The 17,589-nt window shown below is 36.0% G+C and overlaps 2 protein-coding genes and 1 long non-coding RNA gene across 8 annotated transcripts in view; 2 read left to right on the top strand and 1 right to left on the bottom strand.

Annotated features, from left to right (window-relative positions):
- METAP1D (methionyl aminopeptidase type 1D, mitochondrial) overlaps positions 1–4,843 on the top strand; it is a 130,908-nt gene extending 126,065 nt beyond the window's left edge. For 3 of the 6 annotated variants that reach the window (XM_072121731.1, XM_072121733.1, XM_072121732.1), the window contains 3 exons: positions 2,056–2,103; positions 4,222–4,300; positions 4,590–4,841. In XM_072121731.1, coding sequence (XP_071977832.1) covers positions 2,056–2,103; positions 4,222–4,300; positions 4,590–4,668 — 206 coding nt within the window. In that variant the 3' untranslated portion in view covers positions 4,669–4,841. Of the gene's footprint in view, positions 1–2,055; positions 2,104–4,221; positions 4,301–4,589 lie in introns of all 6 variants that reach the window. The other 3 variants (XM_072121728.1, XM_072121730.1, XM_072121729.1) reach the window with 2 other exon arrangements.
- Positions 1–17,589, bottom strand: part of LOC140075617 (uncharacterized) — a 67,559-nt gene that overhangs the window by 48,675 nt on the left and 1,295 nt on the right. Inside the window, exon 2 of the long non-coding RNA XR_011849452.1 lies at positions 5,378–5,435. This is a non-coding gene — a long non-coding RNA (uncharacterized lncRNA). The remainder of the gene's footprint in view (positions 1–5,377; positions 5,436–17,589) is intronic.
- DLX1 (distal-less homeobox 1) lies at positions 10,767–14,667 on the top strand. Its single transcript, XM_072121724.1, has 3 exons — positions 10,767–11,328; positions 11,643–11,842; positions 13,261–14,667. Exons 1-3 carry the CDS (start codon positions 11,028–11,030, stop codon positions 13,513–13,515), a joined length of 756 nt encoding a protein of 251 aa, XP_071977825.1. The 5' UTR covers positions 10,767–11,027; the 3' UTR covers positions 13,516–14,667.

Raw genomic sequence — 17,589 nt, 5'->3', positions numbered from 1 at the left:
TGAAACAAAATACCGTATATACTTGAGTATAAGGCAACCCGCGTATAAGCCGAGATACCTAATTTTAACACAAAAAACTGGGAAAACATAAGCCGAGGGTGCGAAAAGAATTGGTCACAGCCTACAGCCAGTATATAGCTGGCCAGCCCCTGTTCCCCAGTATATAGCCAGCCCCCTTTTCCCCCAGTATACAACCTTCCAGCCCATATCCCCCAGTATTTAGCCTGCCAGCCCCTGCCCCCAGTATACAGATAGCCCCTGCCCCAAAGTATGTAGCCCGAGAGCGGCTGCCCCCCTGTATGTAGCCTGACAGCCCCTGCCACACAGTATATAGCCTGTATCCTACAGTGTTCATTTTTTATAGACTCAAGCATAAGCCGAGTTAGAGTTTTTCAGCTCAATTCTTGTGCTTAAAGGGGTATTCCCATCAGGGCATTTACATTTAATTAACTTCATTTGCCATATGTAAACATTTCTTCAATTGGATGTTAATAAAAAAAATGTTCCTGTGTGAATATAATTTCTCATAAATGTATCCATGTTGTCCCTTAGAAACGAGATAGCTTCCTCGGTTACGACCACGTCACACTCTGGCAGCGGTGGCTAGACATGCGTTATTGATCCCTGTGGGACCACCAGGATTCAGCGATCATTACCACAGGACGGCTGTGGGACCTGCAGTAACTCCCGGACATTTCATATACAAAAACTTTTTGTTTCTTTGTGCAATCTCTCCAGTAGAGGTGGCCGTATCCGAGGAAGCCATCTCGTTTCTAAGGGACAACATGGCTACATTTATGAGAAATTATCTTCATACAGGAACATTTTTTTTTAATAACATCCAATTGAAGAAATGTTTATATATGGCAGATTAATTAAACTGAATGTGAGTGCCCAGACGAGAAAACCCCTTTAAGTAAATGGACAAATCCTCATGAAATACGCACATAAAAATCCACATGTACTGGATGCAGATTTTCATGTGGATTTTCTGCATGATGATCCACAATGTGTGCAAGTATCCTAAAAATTTGTAAAACAAGTGGCATAAATAAAATAAAAACCTGTGTGTGGGTTTGGATGGGTTTTTTTCCTGTTTATATATATATATAGGACTTGAAAATCATCAGAAGAAAATGCATGTTAAAAATGTATTGAAATTGAAAATGTCATGAAATTTTTGTAAAAAAAAAATGTGAAGGAGACCTGCGAAAGACATGGAGGGGGATGTATGAAATGATGCCAATGACCCCCGTGGCACTGTCCGGATCAGGAGGCTGGTATTCAGCGGCTTGGGCGCAATTCTTGGTCGCATGGTGCATCTGGCTAAGTTCTACGCCAGGTCCGACCTGTTGTAAAACTCCCCCATAACCTGGCACCTAGCCCATTCCACAGCTCTGCGCCGCCCACTCCCCACCCAATTGACGAATTGGGCAAAGTTGTCGCATTTCTCGGCTCTGTGCCGTAATGTATTGCTAAATCACGACTTTTATTACAGTTTTCAATTCTACAAGCCATAAGGAATCTCCCTTATGGAATGAGTTGGAACGTTAAAAAAAAAAAAAAAAAAGTTTGTGGGAGCCTTAAGTTACTGGTTATTCAGAGGTGTCTGTAGCCTCAGGATGTTACACACAAATAGCCCTGATTTGGAAATCTATAAAACTCATCTTTATGGAAAGAATTTAATATGTACAGAAATAAATCTTGATCTGAGTAGAAATATTTTGTACAAAGAGTTTGTATGGGTTTCCTCTGGGTCCTCCGGTTTCCTCTTACACTCCAAAACATACTGGCAGGCTGATTAGATTGTGAGCCCCATTGGGGTCAGGGACTGATTTGGCAAGCTTTGTGTAGCGCTGCGTAATCTGTGTGCGCTATATAAATAAAGGAATTATTATTATTATATCTTGATGTGTACATTTACAATGACACTACGTATGTGGTGCAGTGTGAGGGGTGTAGTAATGTTATAATATACAGTATGGAGTGCAATACATGTCACCGAAACATCTCTCCTCTAATACATGCAAATGTTTTGTTTTTCTTTCTTCCTAGCGAATGTTAATGGTATGGAAATGGAAGAAGGGATGGCATTTACTATAGGTCAGTACAATTCCTGTAGCATATAAAGCTGTCACCAATAATCATGTCATAATTCCCGCATAATGATGTGACCGCAAACAAGACAGACATATGTAATCTCCTCCTTATGCCTTTCTAGGAAGGTGTGGACTTTATATAATCTCCATAGAGATTAGCGTACAACACCAGGCTTGGGGATGTGGTTCTACATATGATGTGGTACTACAAGTCACAGTATGATATAAAATACTGTTGTCCCCTCTCTGTGACCCGCCAGTGGTCCAAACTATAGCATCCAGAGACAGAGGCATTCTGGGAGTTGTAGTTTATTGATAGTAGCCACAGGTTGAGGTCCTGTGATGTAAGGACTCAGACAATTTTTTTTTATCGTGTGCTATCTTTTTTTGTTTTGCGGATGGCACATGACACATTTATTTCAATGGATCCATGCACATGAACATATTTTTCAGATTCATGTGGCAGGTGTAGAAAACTCAGAGCAGATCCTATTCCTGCCATTGTTTGCAGCCTGCGCCTTCCCATAGAAGTCTTTGGGAACTTATGTGTCATCCGTTTTGCAGATGATTTTATTTGCGGATCATGTGACCCTTCAGGAGGTTGGGACAATTTAGTGACATAATTTGCCAGCCTTAAATTTTTTTATGCAACAAAAGTTTTTTTTTCACTGATCCATGGAACATTTTTTCAACCTGTCTGTTGATGTGGATCATGGAAGACATTAGAAATTGATGGGTATGCAAAAAAAATTATGACAGGTCTGTTTTTTTGTTTGTTTTTTGTTAGTGATGATGCTGGGAAACCAGGTGTTATGTTTTCTAACCAATGTTAGAGCCTTCAGTTGTTTTTTTCGGACGTGAAAATAAAAGACGGAATAACGGAAGCATCACTGACGTCAAAAATGGACAAAAAATGGAAGCAAACAGGAGGGAACACGCAATGGACACCCTAAGGGCTCTTTCACACTGGCATTGATGTTCAGTTTCAGTTGGGCATCCATTCCATTTTGTCTCCATTGTGTCTCAATTTTTTTTCCGTTTTGTCTCTGTGTCCGCAAAAAAAAAACTGAAGGTTTAACATTGATTTGAAAACATCACACCTGGTTTCTCAGCTTCATCAGTGGAAAAAAAAACGGATGTTTCATCCATTTTTTTTGTGGACCCAAAGACTTTTATTGCCTGCCGTGATCAGCACCTGAGAAAAAAAATGGGATCAGTCAAAATACAAGCCAATGTGAAAACACCCATAGAAATCAATGGATTTGTGAGGCACTGAACCACGGACGTAAAAAAGGACTCCAATGTGAAAGAGGCCTTGGTCTCAGAAACTGATGACATACAGATCACATAAATAGACCATTATGCACCAAGAATAGCACATGTATTTGAGCAGAAGATTTATACGAGAGGGAATAAAGTCCTTTCTAACTATTGGAAACCTACAAGTTCAAGATTGCTTTGGGATCACATAACAGTGGAAACTTATCCCAAGTTCACCTGCATCCCCAAATCTTCCCCTGTGTTTGTTTGAATAAACTAAAATAATCCCTGCCCTGTGCGCTTCACATCACATCTTGCAGCAGCAGGTATCATGTCATCATGCACCCTGCCCCTAAAGATGGCACAGCTGTAAACATTTACCAGGGGGCAATCACCAGCCTTGATCCCTGTGACCTCTAACACTGGGCTAACAGCTGCTTGTGTCCTGTTTACTTCATCATTAACCTCTAGGCTAAATATAGCCAACCTGTGGCTTTCCAGCTGCTGGAGGACTACAAGTGCCAGCGTGGTGCCTGCTCTCCAGAGTTCTATTCATAGAATGTTCGTGTTACATTGTATCAGTGTGTATCCTGCCAGCTGCATTGGTTCTGTAGGTGATGTTCATCCAGGCGATTGATTTATTTGGATGTAATCTGGATACATGGGGGAATAATCTCCTGAATGCTGATGAATGGGCTGTTAATCTCCTCTGCCTGGTTATAATTCACACTATATAATGTCACTTTAAACATTTACAGAATATTAGTAAGCTAAACAAATAAGTGGCCCCAGTTCTCCCCCTTCTAATAATCTCCCGTTATTTTACATAGAAATTCAATGTATTTTCTTCTCTTAATGTTAGAACCTATAATAATGGAAGGGGCTCCTGATTTTAAGATTCTCAAGGACAAATGGACAGCGGTGTCAATAGATAAGAAAAGGTGAGCTGCAAAGAAGACTAATGGGGTTAACCATTTAGCTGCTGGGGAGCACATGTAATAACTGCACATATATGTCTTATACTAACCATGTATCTATCTATCTATCTATCTATCTATCTATCTATCTATCTATCAAGCATATATTATATATACATTGTCTCCATTGTTACTCTCATTAATATTATCCCAGTGTGCATTGTGTTGTTTTATGTCTATGTATCTTCAAGTCATTGTATTGTTCACCTCTGCTCCTTACTAATCCATACTGTATTGTCTATGTATATTGCAGGTCAGCCCAGTTTGAGCACACGATTGTAATCACTTCAAAGGGAGCTGAAATCTTGACGAGACTGGATGAAGAAAATTAGTATAAGAGAACTGAGCTTGTCCTATGATGTATACATATATAATATGTGATAGAAGAATGAATGCAGCAAAGTCGTCGTTATTTAAATCTATAGGATCTATACATCCAGGTTGTACTTGTTACATGTACAGACTACAACCAGAAATAAAATACATTTTGCATACAATTATTCTTTGATTGGTTTACATGTGTTGCATTTATATAGATAAATCCCTGTTTATGCAGAGTTTTGCTTATTTACATAAAAAGCTCTATTTACTGCAAAAAAAAAACAGCTTTGTGGTCTAAATGTTTTAATATCCTTCCTAGAAAAAACTTCAATCTCACCTAAGTGTAAATATAATTGTTTCGTAATGTAAAATATCGAAATGTAAAAAAAGGCTACAAAATAAGAGCTTTTACATCTAAAATAGATAGATATTTATATTGATAGATATGTATTCATATTTTTATTAGTTTTGCATGTACCTGTGCTACTGTATATAACTCCACTATTACTGTATTACTCGCAATGGCAATATAGTGTCTATTTCCTGCAAACATAGAAGGAAATACTATAAATATATATTTTGGAAAATTAAAATCTAGAGATAAGAGTGAAGCAGGGTGATGCAGCAGTGGAGGTGATGCTTGGAGGGTGTAATTAGGCAGTTACTAATCAGCCTTGGCTTTTAATTTGCTATCACATTGTACTTCCACAGACCACTAACCATTCCCTGGGATCCAGTCCAAGAACAGAGACTCGTCTGGTGCTGATCTACACCGCATCTGCAACAGCAAGGGGACACATTACATGCACACAGTCTAATGGGGAATTATAGACAAATTTATTGTCATAGAGAGTCAATTGTGATGATTCATATAGAACCCGATGGTCCCTGATGCCCACTATATCCATGGAGGACCTAAACCTCAATATCATACACATGCCACAAGTTAGCAAGTCAGAATTTACAAGGGATTCAATACATTGCTTATTATACCTGTACATATAGAAATTACATACAGTAAAACTGAAGTACCCCTCCCAAAAAAACTTCATTACATAAACACAGTATATTGTAAAATTATTTATATCTATATATATCTATATATATATATATATATCTCACAGCATTATATACATTTTAGAGGGGGGAGATATTTATATGTGTGTGTGTGTGTATATATATATATATATATATATATATATATATATGAGAGAGAGAGAATAAACTTCTATATGAGATATATTTATCATACAGAATATATATTAGATAGAAAGATAGATACATATTGATATATATAGATAGATATAGATAGATATAATCTCACGATGCATCACAATTGAGACCACTTTAAATTATAGCCACTATTTACCACGTTCTTGTGTTGTATTGCTATCATAATATAAAATAAAATTGTAATTTATGTAGTACTGTATAGCATGCCCTATGTCACCACCACCAGGTATCTATCTTTTAGTTGTTGTTTTTATTGGGCTATTGTATTTGAAAGCATTAAAGTAATATATTATAATTATTATAGATTGGTAATATAAGATAAATAGTATACTACTGTGTGATACTTCTACTGTAGATAGATAGTATTAAACACTATATAAATATAAAGATATAGTATTAGGATGATAGAAATGCAAATATAGAAGAGGGCAATAGATAATTGATTATTATTAGTTTATCCAGGTAAAGGTATGTGTACAGACACTTGTGTATATTCTGATCTCTCTTATTGCTTGTGGTTGTGGTCCAGCCTTGTCCCTGTCTGCTCACAGGTTGTATGTAGCAGGCAGCGGTAATTTCCTTATATCTGGAGGGTTTGTACCCACTGCTGCGGTAACAAGCTGTTGTGCAGTAATTACCCGGAGGTGCTGCGATTTATTATTATACACATCGAAAAACTTAATTAAAACGGGGCTAATAATCGGAAATGTGTGTACACAACAAGCTGAGCTTTATTACAAGAGACTTATACCGGAGTCTGCTCTGTAGCATCAGAGAAGGTTTTCGGATACTGTACACACACAGCGGCTTTTGTAAAAGTACTGGTATCTATGGCATGCTGGTATTTGTGGTTCTACAGATGGTCCTTTTCCCAACCAGAGTGTGTGGAGAGGGGCAGAACGAACGAGTTAATGGTTTTATTACCTTATGAATAGTCGGGGGAAGATAAGTTGGAGGAAAATACATAGATAAAAAATTGAAATAGAGAGATATATCTATAGAAAATATGAGGCTCTATTGCTGTGGAATAAAAAATGATGGGAGTGATGCTTTCTCTTGCAGATAGATAGATAGATAGATAGTTGATAGATACATAGACCCATAGATAAATTGACATAGAATAATTGGAGATGGATAGATGATAGAATAAAGTGCTAGATCACAAGTAAACTTAATTGATAAATGTTCAATAATTGGTGATAACAGAATTGGAAGTAACTAGATAGATTGATGAAAGAGAGATATAATAATATATATTGATAGATATATAGGTAGATCCATAGGTAACGTACATTGCAGATTAAATAACTTGATATAGATAGAATAATTGGAGGTGGATAGATTATATATAGAATGATTGGAGATAGATTATAGATATAATTATTGGTGATAGAATAATTGGAAATGGATAGATAGATAGATCGATAGATAGATAGATTGATGAAAAATAGAATAATAGGTGATATATATATATATATATATATATATATATATATAAGTATATTGCAGATAAAATAACTTGATATAGATAAATAATAATCGGAAATGGATGGATAGAATAATTGGTAATGGTGATAGATTCATAGAATAATTAGAGACGGAATACATTGAAGATACTGTATGGATGGATAAATAGAACCTATGTAATTTCCACCTATATTTGTAGATTAATTAAATCTCTTCCTCTCTGTGCGCCTTCTTGTACAGAACCCAGTGTCCAAGCTTCCATCCCATTAGAGACCATTTGGGTCCCTCTAAGATGACGTCCCCCCCTCCCCCCAGGGTAAGGTCCTGTGTGTGCTGTGGTTATGCTCCTTCCTAACCTGGCACCATCTTTCTCCATTTGGCAGAGATGATGATGATGATGATGGGACAGGTTAATCATCTCAGTCATTACACCAGTGATCAGTGATTTCATACAGAAAGTAATAATGTTGGTATCACATGTCACTCCCTATGGCACCTTAAAATAGATCCTTGGTGGTGGTGGGGGTGCCAGCTATGATAGACACAGCAGTGACCAGCTGATAGTTATCTAATATAGAAAATACCTCCCCCCCCCCCAAGACCATATTCATTTACCCTTTCATGCCCATCCATACTGTTTTCCTCCCTTTAGAATTGCACAGGACTAGTGCTACCTGTTCCTAGTGATTTGCTATGACTGTATACATTAATGTGTCTGTCCTGGTGACACCTAGTCTTTACAATGCCAGGTTATCAGCCAGACAGTAGATACAGATTGAATTATTAGGATATCAATATCCCACAAGTGTTGTGTGATCAGATGGCCTGAGCCCATTATTACAGTGTGATAGCAGAGCCTAGAGGAGGTTCACCTAAGGCCGGATCACATCCCAGGCTGGTTAATAGTGAAAGGCAGCATGTTGCTATTATTGTTAAATATATGGCTAATTATGCGTATGAAAATTAAACATCAGTGTTATGCTAATGAGGCCGTTCAGCTGGGGAGCAGAGCACTTGAGACTGGTATTTAATCAAATGAATCAGAAAGGGATATACAGCTGCACATTGTACCTTATCAGGGGAAGAATCATTAGCAGCTCTTACTAATTACCCTGCAAAGTCATGGAGATTCTCCCTGAGCTTCCTACACCGGGGATAGGGAGCAATAGTCCCAGGACCGTGGTACCTGCAGGAGCCCAAATACATGCACATTGTGGATTGTATTATTCCAGCAATCCTATATTTATTCACAGAACTCACTAGCTATCAATCAATAGCTAGGTATATAAGGTGGTAGATAGATAGATAGATAGATAGATAGATAGATAGATAGATAGATAAACACAAGTTTGTAACTTCTTGGAAGAAGGGTGTAATGTATTAATATCGCTTATATATTGCAAGTTACATATTTTAGAAAATTATTTACTTGATTATATATATATATATATATATATATATATATATATATATATATATATATATATGTAGAGAGAGAGAGAGATGTTTACTGTAATATCCATCTGTCAGCTACAACAATAATTATTATCAATATTAATATTCATTAATATCTCATCTAATCTATGTCAAGGTTATTACTAATCATCATGGAGCCAAACTATTTTCAACACTTGTAATAACTGTACATTTAGTTCAGCTTCTCTCTCTATAATACTGACATTTTGCAAATGTGACCAAAAACAATGTTAAACAATAATAATAATTCAGGAACCCCAGTCAATCTGTACTGCTGCCAATAATCGTTTGCAAATATTAACTAATGATGATTGTATATACGACTTAGATTTCTCTATGTACTATTTCTATATATTTAAAGGTATATACGAGTAAGATGCAATATCTGCTGCTAATGATAATTGTGTTTAAAAAAAAAAACACAATGTTTTAATTACTACTACTACTGCAATAATATTGATTTGCATGAACCACAATCAATCTAGTAATCTACTAAAGCCACATAAACGTCTATTAATCTAAAGCCACACTATTATATGTATAAATATCATACTAATAGTAAATAATTGTATATAGAAACTATACAATTACAAGTACACAATAATAAGTACAATAACACTACGACTACTACTAATAAATATACTACTACTGTATTATTACAGAATATCACAACCAATCTATGAATAATAATTAAAATGTTACAAATGCTAATATTAACGATAGTGCTGACAATACAGGATACAATGTAAGCACATGTGAGTATGTAAAGATTGCATCATAATGGTAGATGATGGGGGATTCTCTGAGTGCCCCCTCCCCCATAGACACACTAGTCCCAGTCTCTTGCACAGATGTGGGCTGTGAGTTAGGCACATACCAGTCCTGCTTTGGGCCCAGCCAGTGCTGCGGTGTGTGTCATGTGTACAGGATGTGACAGATTTTTCTCACTGCTCTGTGAAGGATTATTATCAATCACAAATTGAGTAGAAAAGTTCTGTGTGTGGGAGAAAATAAGCTGTGATGGCTGCTTACAGGAGTGCGTGCATGTATGTGCATTATATGTGTGTATGTATGTGTGTATGAAAATGTGTGTATATGATTTTTATATATATGTCTGCGAGTATATGAATATATTTGTATGTTAGTGTGTGTATATATATGTGTATGAGTGTACATATGTGCATTATACGTGTATGTGTATATATGTACGTGTATTATATGTTTATATATGTTTCTGTATACATGTGTATATATTATGTGTGTATATATGTATTTATATATTATGTGTGTGTATATGTGTGTGTAGATATGTGTATATATATATATATATATATATATATATGTGTGTGTGTATTGTATCTATGTATGTGAGTGCATATGCATGTATATATATATATATATATATATATATATTAATATATATATATGTGTGTGTGTGTGAGTGTGTGATATTTGATAATGTGTGTATATGTATTTATTTATGTATGTGAGTGCATATGCATGTATATATATGTGTGTGTATGTATATATGTGTGAATATGTATTTATATATGTGCATATGCATATATATATATATATATATATATATATATATATATATATATATATATATATATATATGTGTGTGTGTGTTATGTATATATGTGTGAATATGTATTTATGTATGTGAGTGCATATGCATGTATACATATATATGTGTGTGTCTGATATGTATATATGTGTGTGTATATGTATATATGTACATGTATATATGTGTCACTCTATTCCCCAGCACAGGCCACTGGGAAGCCTCCTCTCCCGCTCCTTCCACGCGCAGTGCACAGCCCGGGACGCGCCTTAGCCAATCACAGCTCCCCGATTCATCCCACCGTCCAATGAGCGGCGCCGCCTCCTGAATATGCAAAGCGGGGCCGAGTCAAAGCTCCTGGGCGAGTTTGTGCAGCTCCTCACAGCCTCATCGCTTAGGACTTTTTTTTTCGTCTTTTTTCCCCTCAAAGAGACAAAACTCCATTTTTTCTTATGAATGGAAAGTGAAAAAATCCGATCTGCTTTAAATTAGGATCCCCCTTTGAAAAAAAAAAACAACAACAATTTTTTTAACGGGGGGGGGATTACAAGAAAAAAAATTAAAAGAAAAAATAATCTCCCCCTAAAAAAAAAAAAAATAAAGGCAGGAAAAAGGAAGAGAGAAGCAATGACCATGACTACTATGCCAGAAAGTCTTAACAGCCCGGTGTCAGGGAAGGCGGTGTTCATGGAGTTTGGGCCACCGAACCAGCAGATGCCTCCATCCCCCATGTCCCATGGACACTACTCCATGCACTGCCTGCACTCCCAGCACGACAGCTCGTACAGCGGAGCCTCGTCCTTCTCCAGACCCCTGGGCTACCCCTATGTGAACTCGGTGAGCAGCCATTCCTCTAACCCCTACATCAGTACCGTGCAGCCCTACCCCAACAGCAGCAGCCTCAGCCAGACCCGCTTAGAGGAGACAGGTACAGTACAATCTAATGCTCTTCTGCCCCATTGTAACAGATCCGCAGCTGCTGCCAGTCCCTGTGCATTGCAGCCTCAGCCCAGATGTGCTCACATTACCCCTGCCTAATTATTTATTGCGTGGCGCTATAAACAATGTATGCAATTAAGGGTAATTAAACCTAAACTGCAAGCAATGCTGGGAATAACACAACTTGCACACTTGGCTGCTGGAGCTTGTTCTGTTGCTTTGTTGTCTCCTGCTTGGTCAATGTAGCACTTTTTTTTACCTGTTTTCTTTTTTCTTTGCTTTGCTCTGTGTTGCAATGTGCAGGGGCAGAGACAGAGAAGAGCACGGTGGTGGAAGGAGGAGAGGTGAGGTTCAATGGCAAAGGCAAGAAGATCCGCAAACCCAGAACCATCTACTCCAGTCTCCAGCTGCAGGCACTGAATAGGAGGTTCCAGCAGACCCAATACCTGGCACTACCCGAGAGAGCCGAGCTGGCAGCATCCCTGGGACTCACCCAGACACAGGTATCCTGCACCCAGGTGGCACTCAGCCCAAACAACCCTATGTAGCCTTGGCACCCATTGCAGCATTCTAGCACTCGTCAAGATCGATATATATGTTTGGCCTTGAAATTTACAATAAGTAACTACTGACTGTTTATTATACATTTTGTTTTTACTACAAAGATCTAGAACTATAACATAAATGAGTGTATATTAAATATAAAGTAATGCATATATATATATGACATAATTACATATATTATATATGTTACACTATGAAGGGGATGAGAAAAAAATCTCTACTGTATATAATAATGATATGTTTGTACAAAGTATGTTTTGGAAGATATATATATGATAAATTAGTGTATATAATATCAAGTAATGCATATAAATTGAATAAAATATATAGAAATATAATAATATAATATATAAAATAGTCTATACTAAAAGATAATTGTTTCTCATCCCCTTTAAATGTCAACGTTAATAAAATAAATATATATATGAGATCTCAGTATAATATTCTATACAGCAGATACTTGTATATCATCCCCTCTTAAATGTCAATGATAATTACAAAAAAATATATACGCACATACTTACTTGTATATCATCCCTTTTTCTTAATGTCATTCATAACAAAAAAAAAAATAAGATTAAAAAAAGTTGGTGTCTCGTTGCTTCTAGGCTTCTGAATAGTTAAATCCAGGTGGAGTAGTTTTCCTAAGTACAAGTGATGGTATTTTATGACAATCAATTATATGAACAATTTATCTTGACAGGAGACACTAAGGGATTTTGTTAATTGTATGTTGCACGTGCTTTGCCAAAATGAAATAATAATAATTAAAAAAAAAAATTCCTGGCGTTGCACATATAGATGACTGCTCCGCATTAATAATAGTAATATTCATCATACAGTGGAGATCCTGCATCCCATTAGCTTCTCCTGTTTTCTGCCCTAATTTCTCTCTTTGTAGTTTGTTTCTATTTTTGCAGGCGTCATTGTCTCAAGCTGCTAAATTTTCTATGATATTATAATTTCTGCATAGGTGTTTTGGGTTATAAAAAATATACATTGTAGACACGACGACATTTAAGGAATTTAGTTTATATATATATATTTCTGATTAATTGTTTTGTTTCTGGAAATTTTTTATAGGAATTTTGGAAACAATGTGGTTGGTCAGTGGTTTTGCATGACATCACATAATAGATTCAAGAACAACCAGTTGCACCTATATATATATATATATATATATATATATATTTACCTCTCCCTCTCTAGAAATATCGATAATTACAGATATTAGATTTAATAGAATATATATGTTCGTGTCAGTGATGTGTATAATAAATTATGGATATATATTACTATTTGTAAGTCATGTATAGATCGATGCTATAAAATTATTATTATTTATTTTTTTTTTCAGGTAAAAATCTGGTTTCAGAACAAGAGATCCAAATTCAAGAAGCTGATGAAGCAGGGAGGGTCAGCACTGGAGAGCAGCGCTTTAGCTAATGGTCGGTCACTATCTGCTGGGTCTCCTCCAGTCCCCCCAGTATGGAACACTCCAACATCTTCTGGGAAAAGTACCTCTGGGACCCCAGCTGCTTACATACCCAGCTACACCTCTTGGTACCCATCAGCCCACCAAGAAGCCATGCAACAGCCTCAGCTTATGTGATGAATGCCACAGCATAACCTCCCCTTGGTGGACCCCAGAACAAAACTGTACACAACATGACATTATACTATTATACACATAGAGGAGAAGCTCTGTGCCTTGACAAGCTTGATGATGATGATGATGGTGACTCCATGTGTGGGGCACAGACATGCACCAGTGTGATGGGGGCTGGTACCCAACTGTTGACACCTTGCAGAGCTGCCTCTGGGCACTGGGCAGCCTGGCTGCAAGGAGCGAGGAACACTTGATATACTCTGAGGACATTTGGGAAGCAGAGATGCTTGTAATGGGGGAACAGTAACAAGGACCCTCTTGTCTGTCTTTGTCTTGGCTAATCTGTGCTCATCTATCCAACCTCTATCCTCCAACAACCAGCACATTCCCTTGTAGGATCCTATCTCCAGAGCCTAAGTTTCTGATGGATTAGTAAAAAAATAATAATGAGTGTTTATTTAAATTTGCAACTAATCTGGAAGTATCTGAGAAGACAGCAGAGGTCTATGTATGACTAGATCAATGTACTGTAAGCATGAAGAGGTTGGATGAACTACATGTGTATGTTACATTTTCTACAATCCCCAAACCTTATATAACACAATCTAGACCCAGAAACTTCTGCCCACCAGGACCATTGGCACAAGTTCCAGATCGCATAAATGTTTCTAATTCTCTATCACATTGCAGATATTAACTCCCGATATGCTGGCAATCCCAGAGGCAAGTCCATATTGCAGAGCAGTATGTAGCAGGATTCCATGGGGGTTACTAAGTGCAATGTGGACTTTCTCCCTTCCTCCAACCATTCCCCTTGTACATAATGTTATTAGTGTTCTGTAAAGTTGTTTGCACAGATTTTTTCCTGCCCTCTGTTTTTTTTTTTTTTACTTTTTTTTTTTTTTTTTGTGTTGCCTGTAACCATTGATGCTTTGTGAAATGGGGATCTTTCTTGACATCTTTGTGAAATTTTTGAAAATCTGTGATTACTGAGATCAGTTTGTGTTTAGTGTTCTTCTATGTCTAAAGTTTAGTTTTATATTGAAAATGTTAACTTATTGCTTTGTATCTTGGGAAGAAAAAAAAAAGAAACAAAACTCTTTGTAAATAAGTGATAAAGTTTCTTTTAAGACAGTAAAATGGTTTTGAAAAAGAGATGGTTTTATATGTGTTTCTTTTGATGTAGAGCTAACTTGTATTTTTATATTATGTTGTGTTGGTGCACAGATGTGAGCTGGGTTTGTCATCATTTTCATTAGTGCAGCTCTTTAAGATGACTCAGGAGGTCAAATCATGATATCACGATTACCCTTGCCAAAAATTACATAGCAGCTCTGTGAATATCCATTTTCATATGAGTCTATCTATCTATCTATCTATCTATCTATCTATCTATCTATCTATCTATCTATCTATCTATCTATCTATCTATCTATCTATCTATCTATCTCTCTCTCTATCTATCTATCTATCTATCTATCTATCTATCTATCTATCTATCTATCTATCTATCTATCTATCTATCTATCTATCCATCCATCCATCTATCTATCTATCTAGCCTATTATTATTTTAATCAATCTATCCCTGATTATCCGTTATGTAAATGTATGTTGCAATCTAGATACAATCAGTTGATGGTGCTATGTTGCATGCATACACTTAGTGCATCTATCTATCTATCTATCTATCTATCTATCTATCTATCTATCTATCTATCTATCTATCTATCTATCTATAAATATATAGTATATATTAACATAATTTGATGATATGCAAGACCACGCTATTGAATACCAGGCGTGAAGGAAAATACCAATACACTGTGCGGGAATTAATATGGGGCATTAATAAAGAAGAAAATAATCGCACATCGATATTGGTATTATAGTGTTATTACTTTCTACTTATAGTACATAATCAATTAAAATATTGTACCGATGGAAAACCAGGCATAATAGCAACTGCATTTGAAGCAATTGCATAGAACGTTAAAGCATTGTAAAATATAAGTTATGGCAGATGTTATGATTCTATATGATATTGCAGAATATATATTCATATATACACATATATTTGGATAGATAGATAATAGGTGACAGATAAATAGATAATAGATGATTGATTGATCAAAAGATATATAGATAGATGAGGTTCTTGTAGTCGGTGTCGGAAGAAAAAAAAACCTCTACAATAAATATATCAACATAAAAGTGAATAAAATATTATTTTAATTAGTATCAGCCTTTCATTAATCAATGTGATGATATATTAGTGGTTAAATATCCAAATAAAAAAAAATGCATCCCGTTGTTAATTAATTGTATTATATCATATGCATAGAGTAATAGCAATAGCTGTAGATAATTATCTTTTGATAATTATCATTATAATTATTAGTTTATGATTATTATGTTAATTATTATTTTTTATTATTCTATATCTAGTGTGATTCCTCAGTATCTTTAGTCTTCTAGGTCATCACTAGATCAGGTTCTTCTGCATGTATTTTCCTGTATGTATTTATTCTCTCTCCTCCAGTTACTTGTGTGGCCAGACCAGAAATAAAGGTGTTGTGTGAAGTGACAGGGCAGGTAATGGCTTTATCATTGATAATATGATCTACCTCCTTTCCTATAGAATAAACCTGAGCAACTCTGGATCTGCCACCAGCCGTAAGCAAGTCAATGGAGCCCAGATACAAAGACTGAGTGGCCCATTGTTTTTTCCTTTGTCAATCTGGGGCATCTATAGATTTTTATCCTCTTTCACAAATTCCACTTTTGTAATAGTTCTGTCAATACACCCTGCAGATTTCAAAAGAATTTATAAAGCCAGATCAACTTCAGGGGAGAAAATCAAATCTAAAAGTGGGACTGAGCAGATGTCTGCATCCTCTTACACTACAATGGACCTTGTATAGTAACTAACATCTTATTTATTTAGTTTTTAAATGTATAAATAATTACATTTAATATTAGACCTATTCTGTTGTACAGCACAGATGATCCTATCTTACATAGGGTATATGAAGTAGTGAGCATTCAGTTATTGTGATGCCCAGTACTACTCATTACCTCTGCATCCACAATCACAAAATTAATTAATAGTACATGACATTAGCACAATCTTAATAGAAAGTTTAATTATGATCCATCTCAACTAATGCCCCCAAACAAGACTTGAAGCCTCAATTCAAATGGATGTTTCTATATAGACAATACAGTACAACATTTGCCTCTATATGAAGATGTAATAGTAAATTGTAATTCTGTCTTGTTTTTTTCCCCCCTTATTCATAAATGTGAAGCTCATTTTAAAGCCCTTGTAAAATAGGTTGCACACAGCTTAATGATGACAAAAATGAGTCTTTTCTGCAGAAAAGGGACCTCAAAGTGAGCATACAGCTGCAGCCCAAGAGGGTCAGCGTCATTTGCCGCATTCTCTTCTTGATTACAAGCCGAGCCCATCAAACAAAACATAATTACAGTAATTTTAGGTTTATTTATTCTAATGCAGTTCCCCATCTCTCTGGTAATTATGAGCAATTTTTTCGCCCAGGGAATCTTTTTGCATTAACAAAAGAGATAACGTATTGAAAGCCAAATTTGCTCTGTATTGAGAAAAGAAGGGAAAAAAAAAACTAGGTGAGAGCTTCCATCTCTGCAATTCTCTTATATTGGAGTTCAGCAAATTGCTTGCAGGTGTATGGAGAAGCACAGTCAATGGGGAGAGGGACAGGATTAGCAAATGCACAAGATTCATCACAATACACAGGACACAACACACAACACATGTGTACTGTCCAGCTAGTCCGCAAACATATATCATCCTGTACAACATTATATGGTACAAGCTTCTCTATATAGACTCATCTGGTCTGTAAAAGTACAGCATCATTCATATATATACATATACAACATTATATGGTAGCATAATTTTCTATAAAAGGCACAACATATATAGTCCTTCTAGTCTTATGTCTGCAAATACAGCATCATAAAAATATATATATAATATATATATATATATATATATATATATATATATATATATATATATATATGCATACGACAT

Source organism: Engystomops pustulosus, chromosome 8 (assembly GCF_040894005.1).
Source record: "Engystomops pustulosus chromosome 8, aEngPut4.maternal, whole genome shotgun sequence".
Lineage (NCBI taxonomy): Eukaryota > Metazoa > Chordata > Amphibia > Anura > Leptodactylidae > Engystomops > Engystomops pustulosus.
The sequence above is the reverse complement of the archived record's forward strand: the minus strand, read 5'-3'. Positions and strand labels throughout refer to the sequence as shown.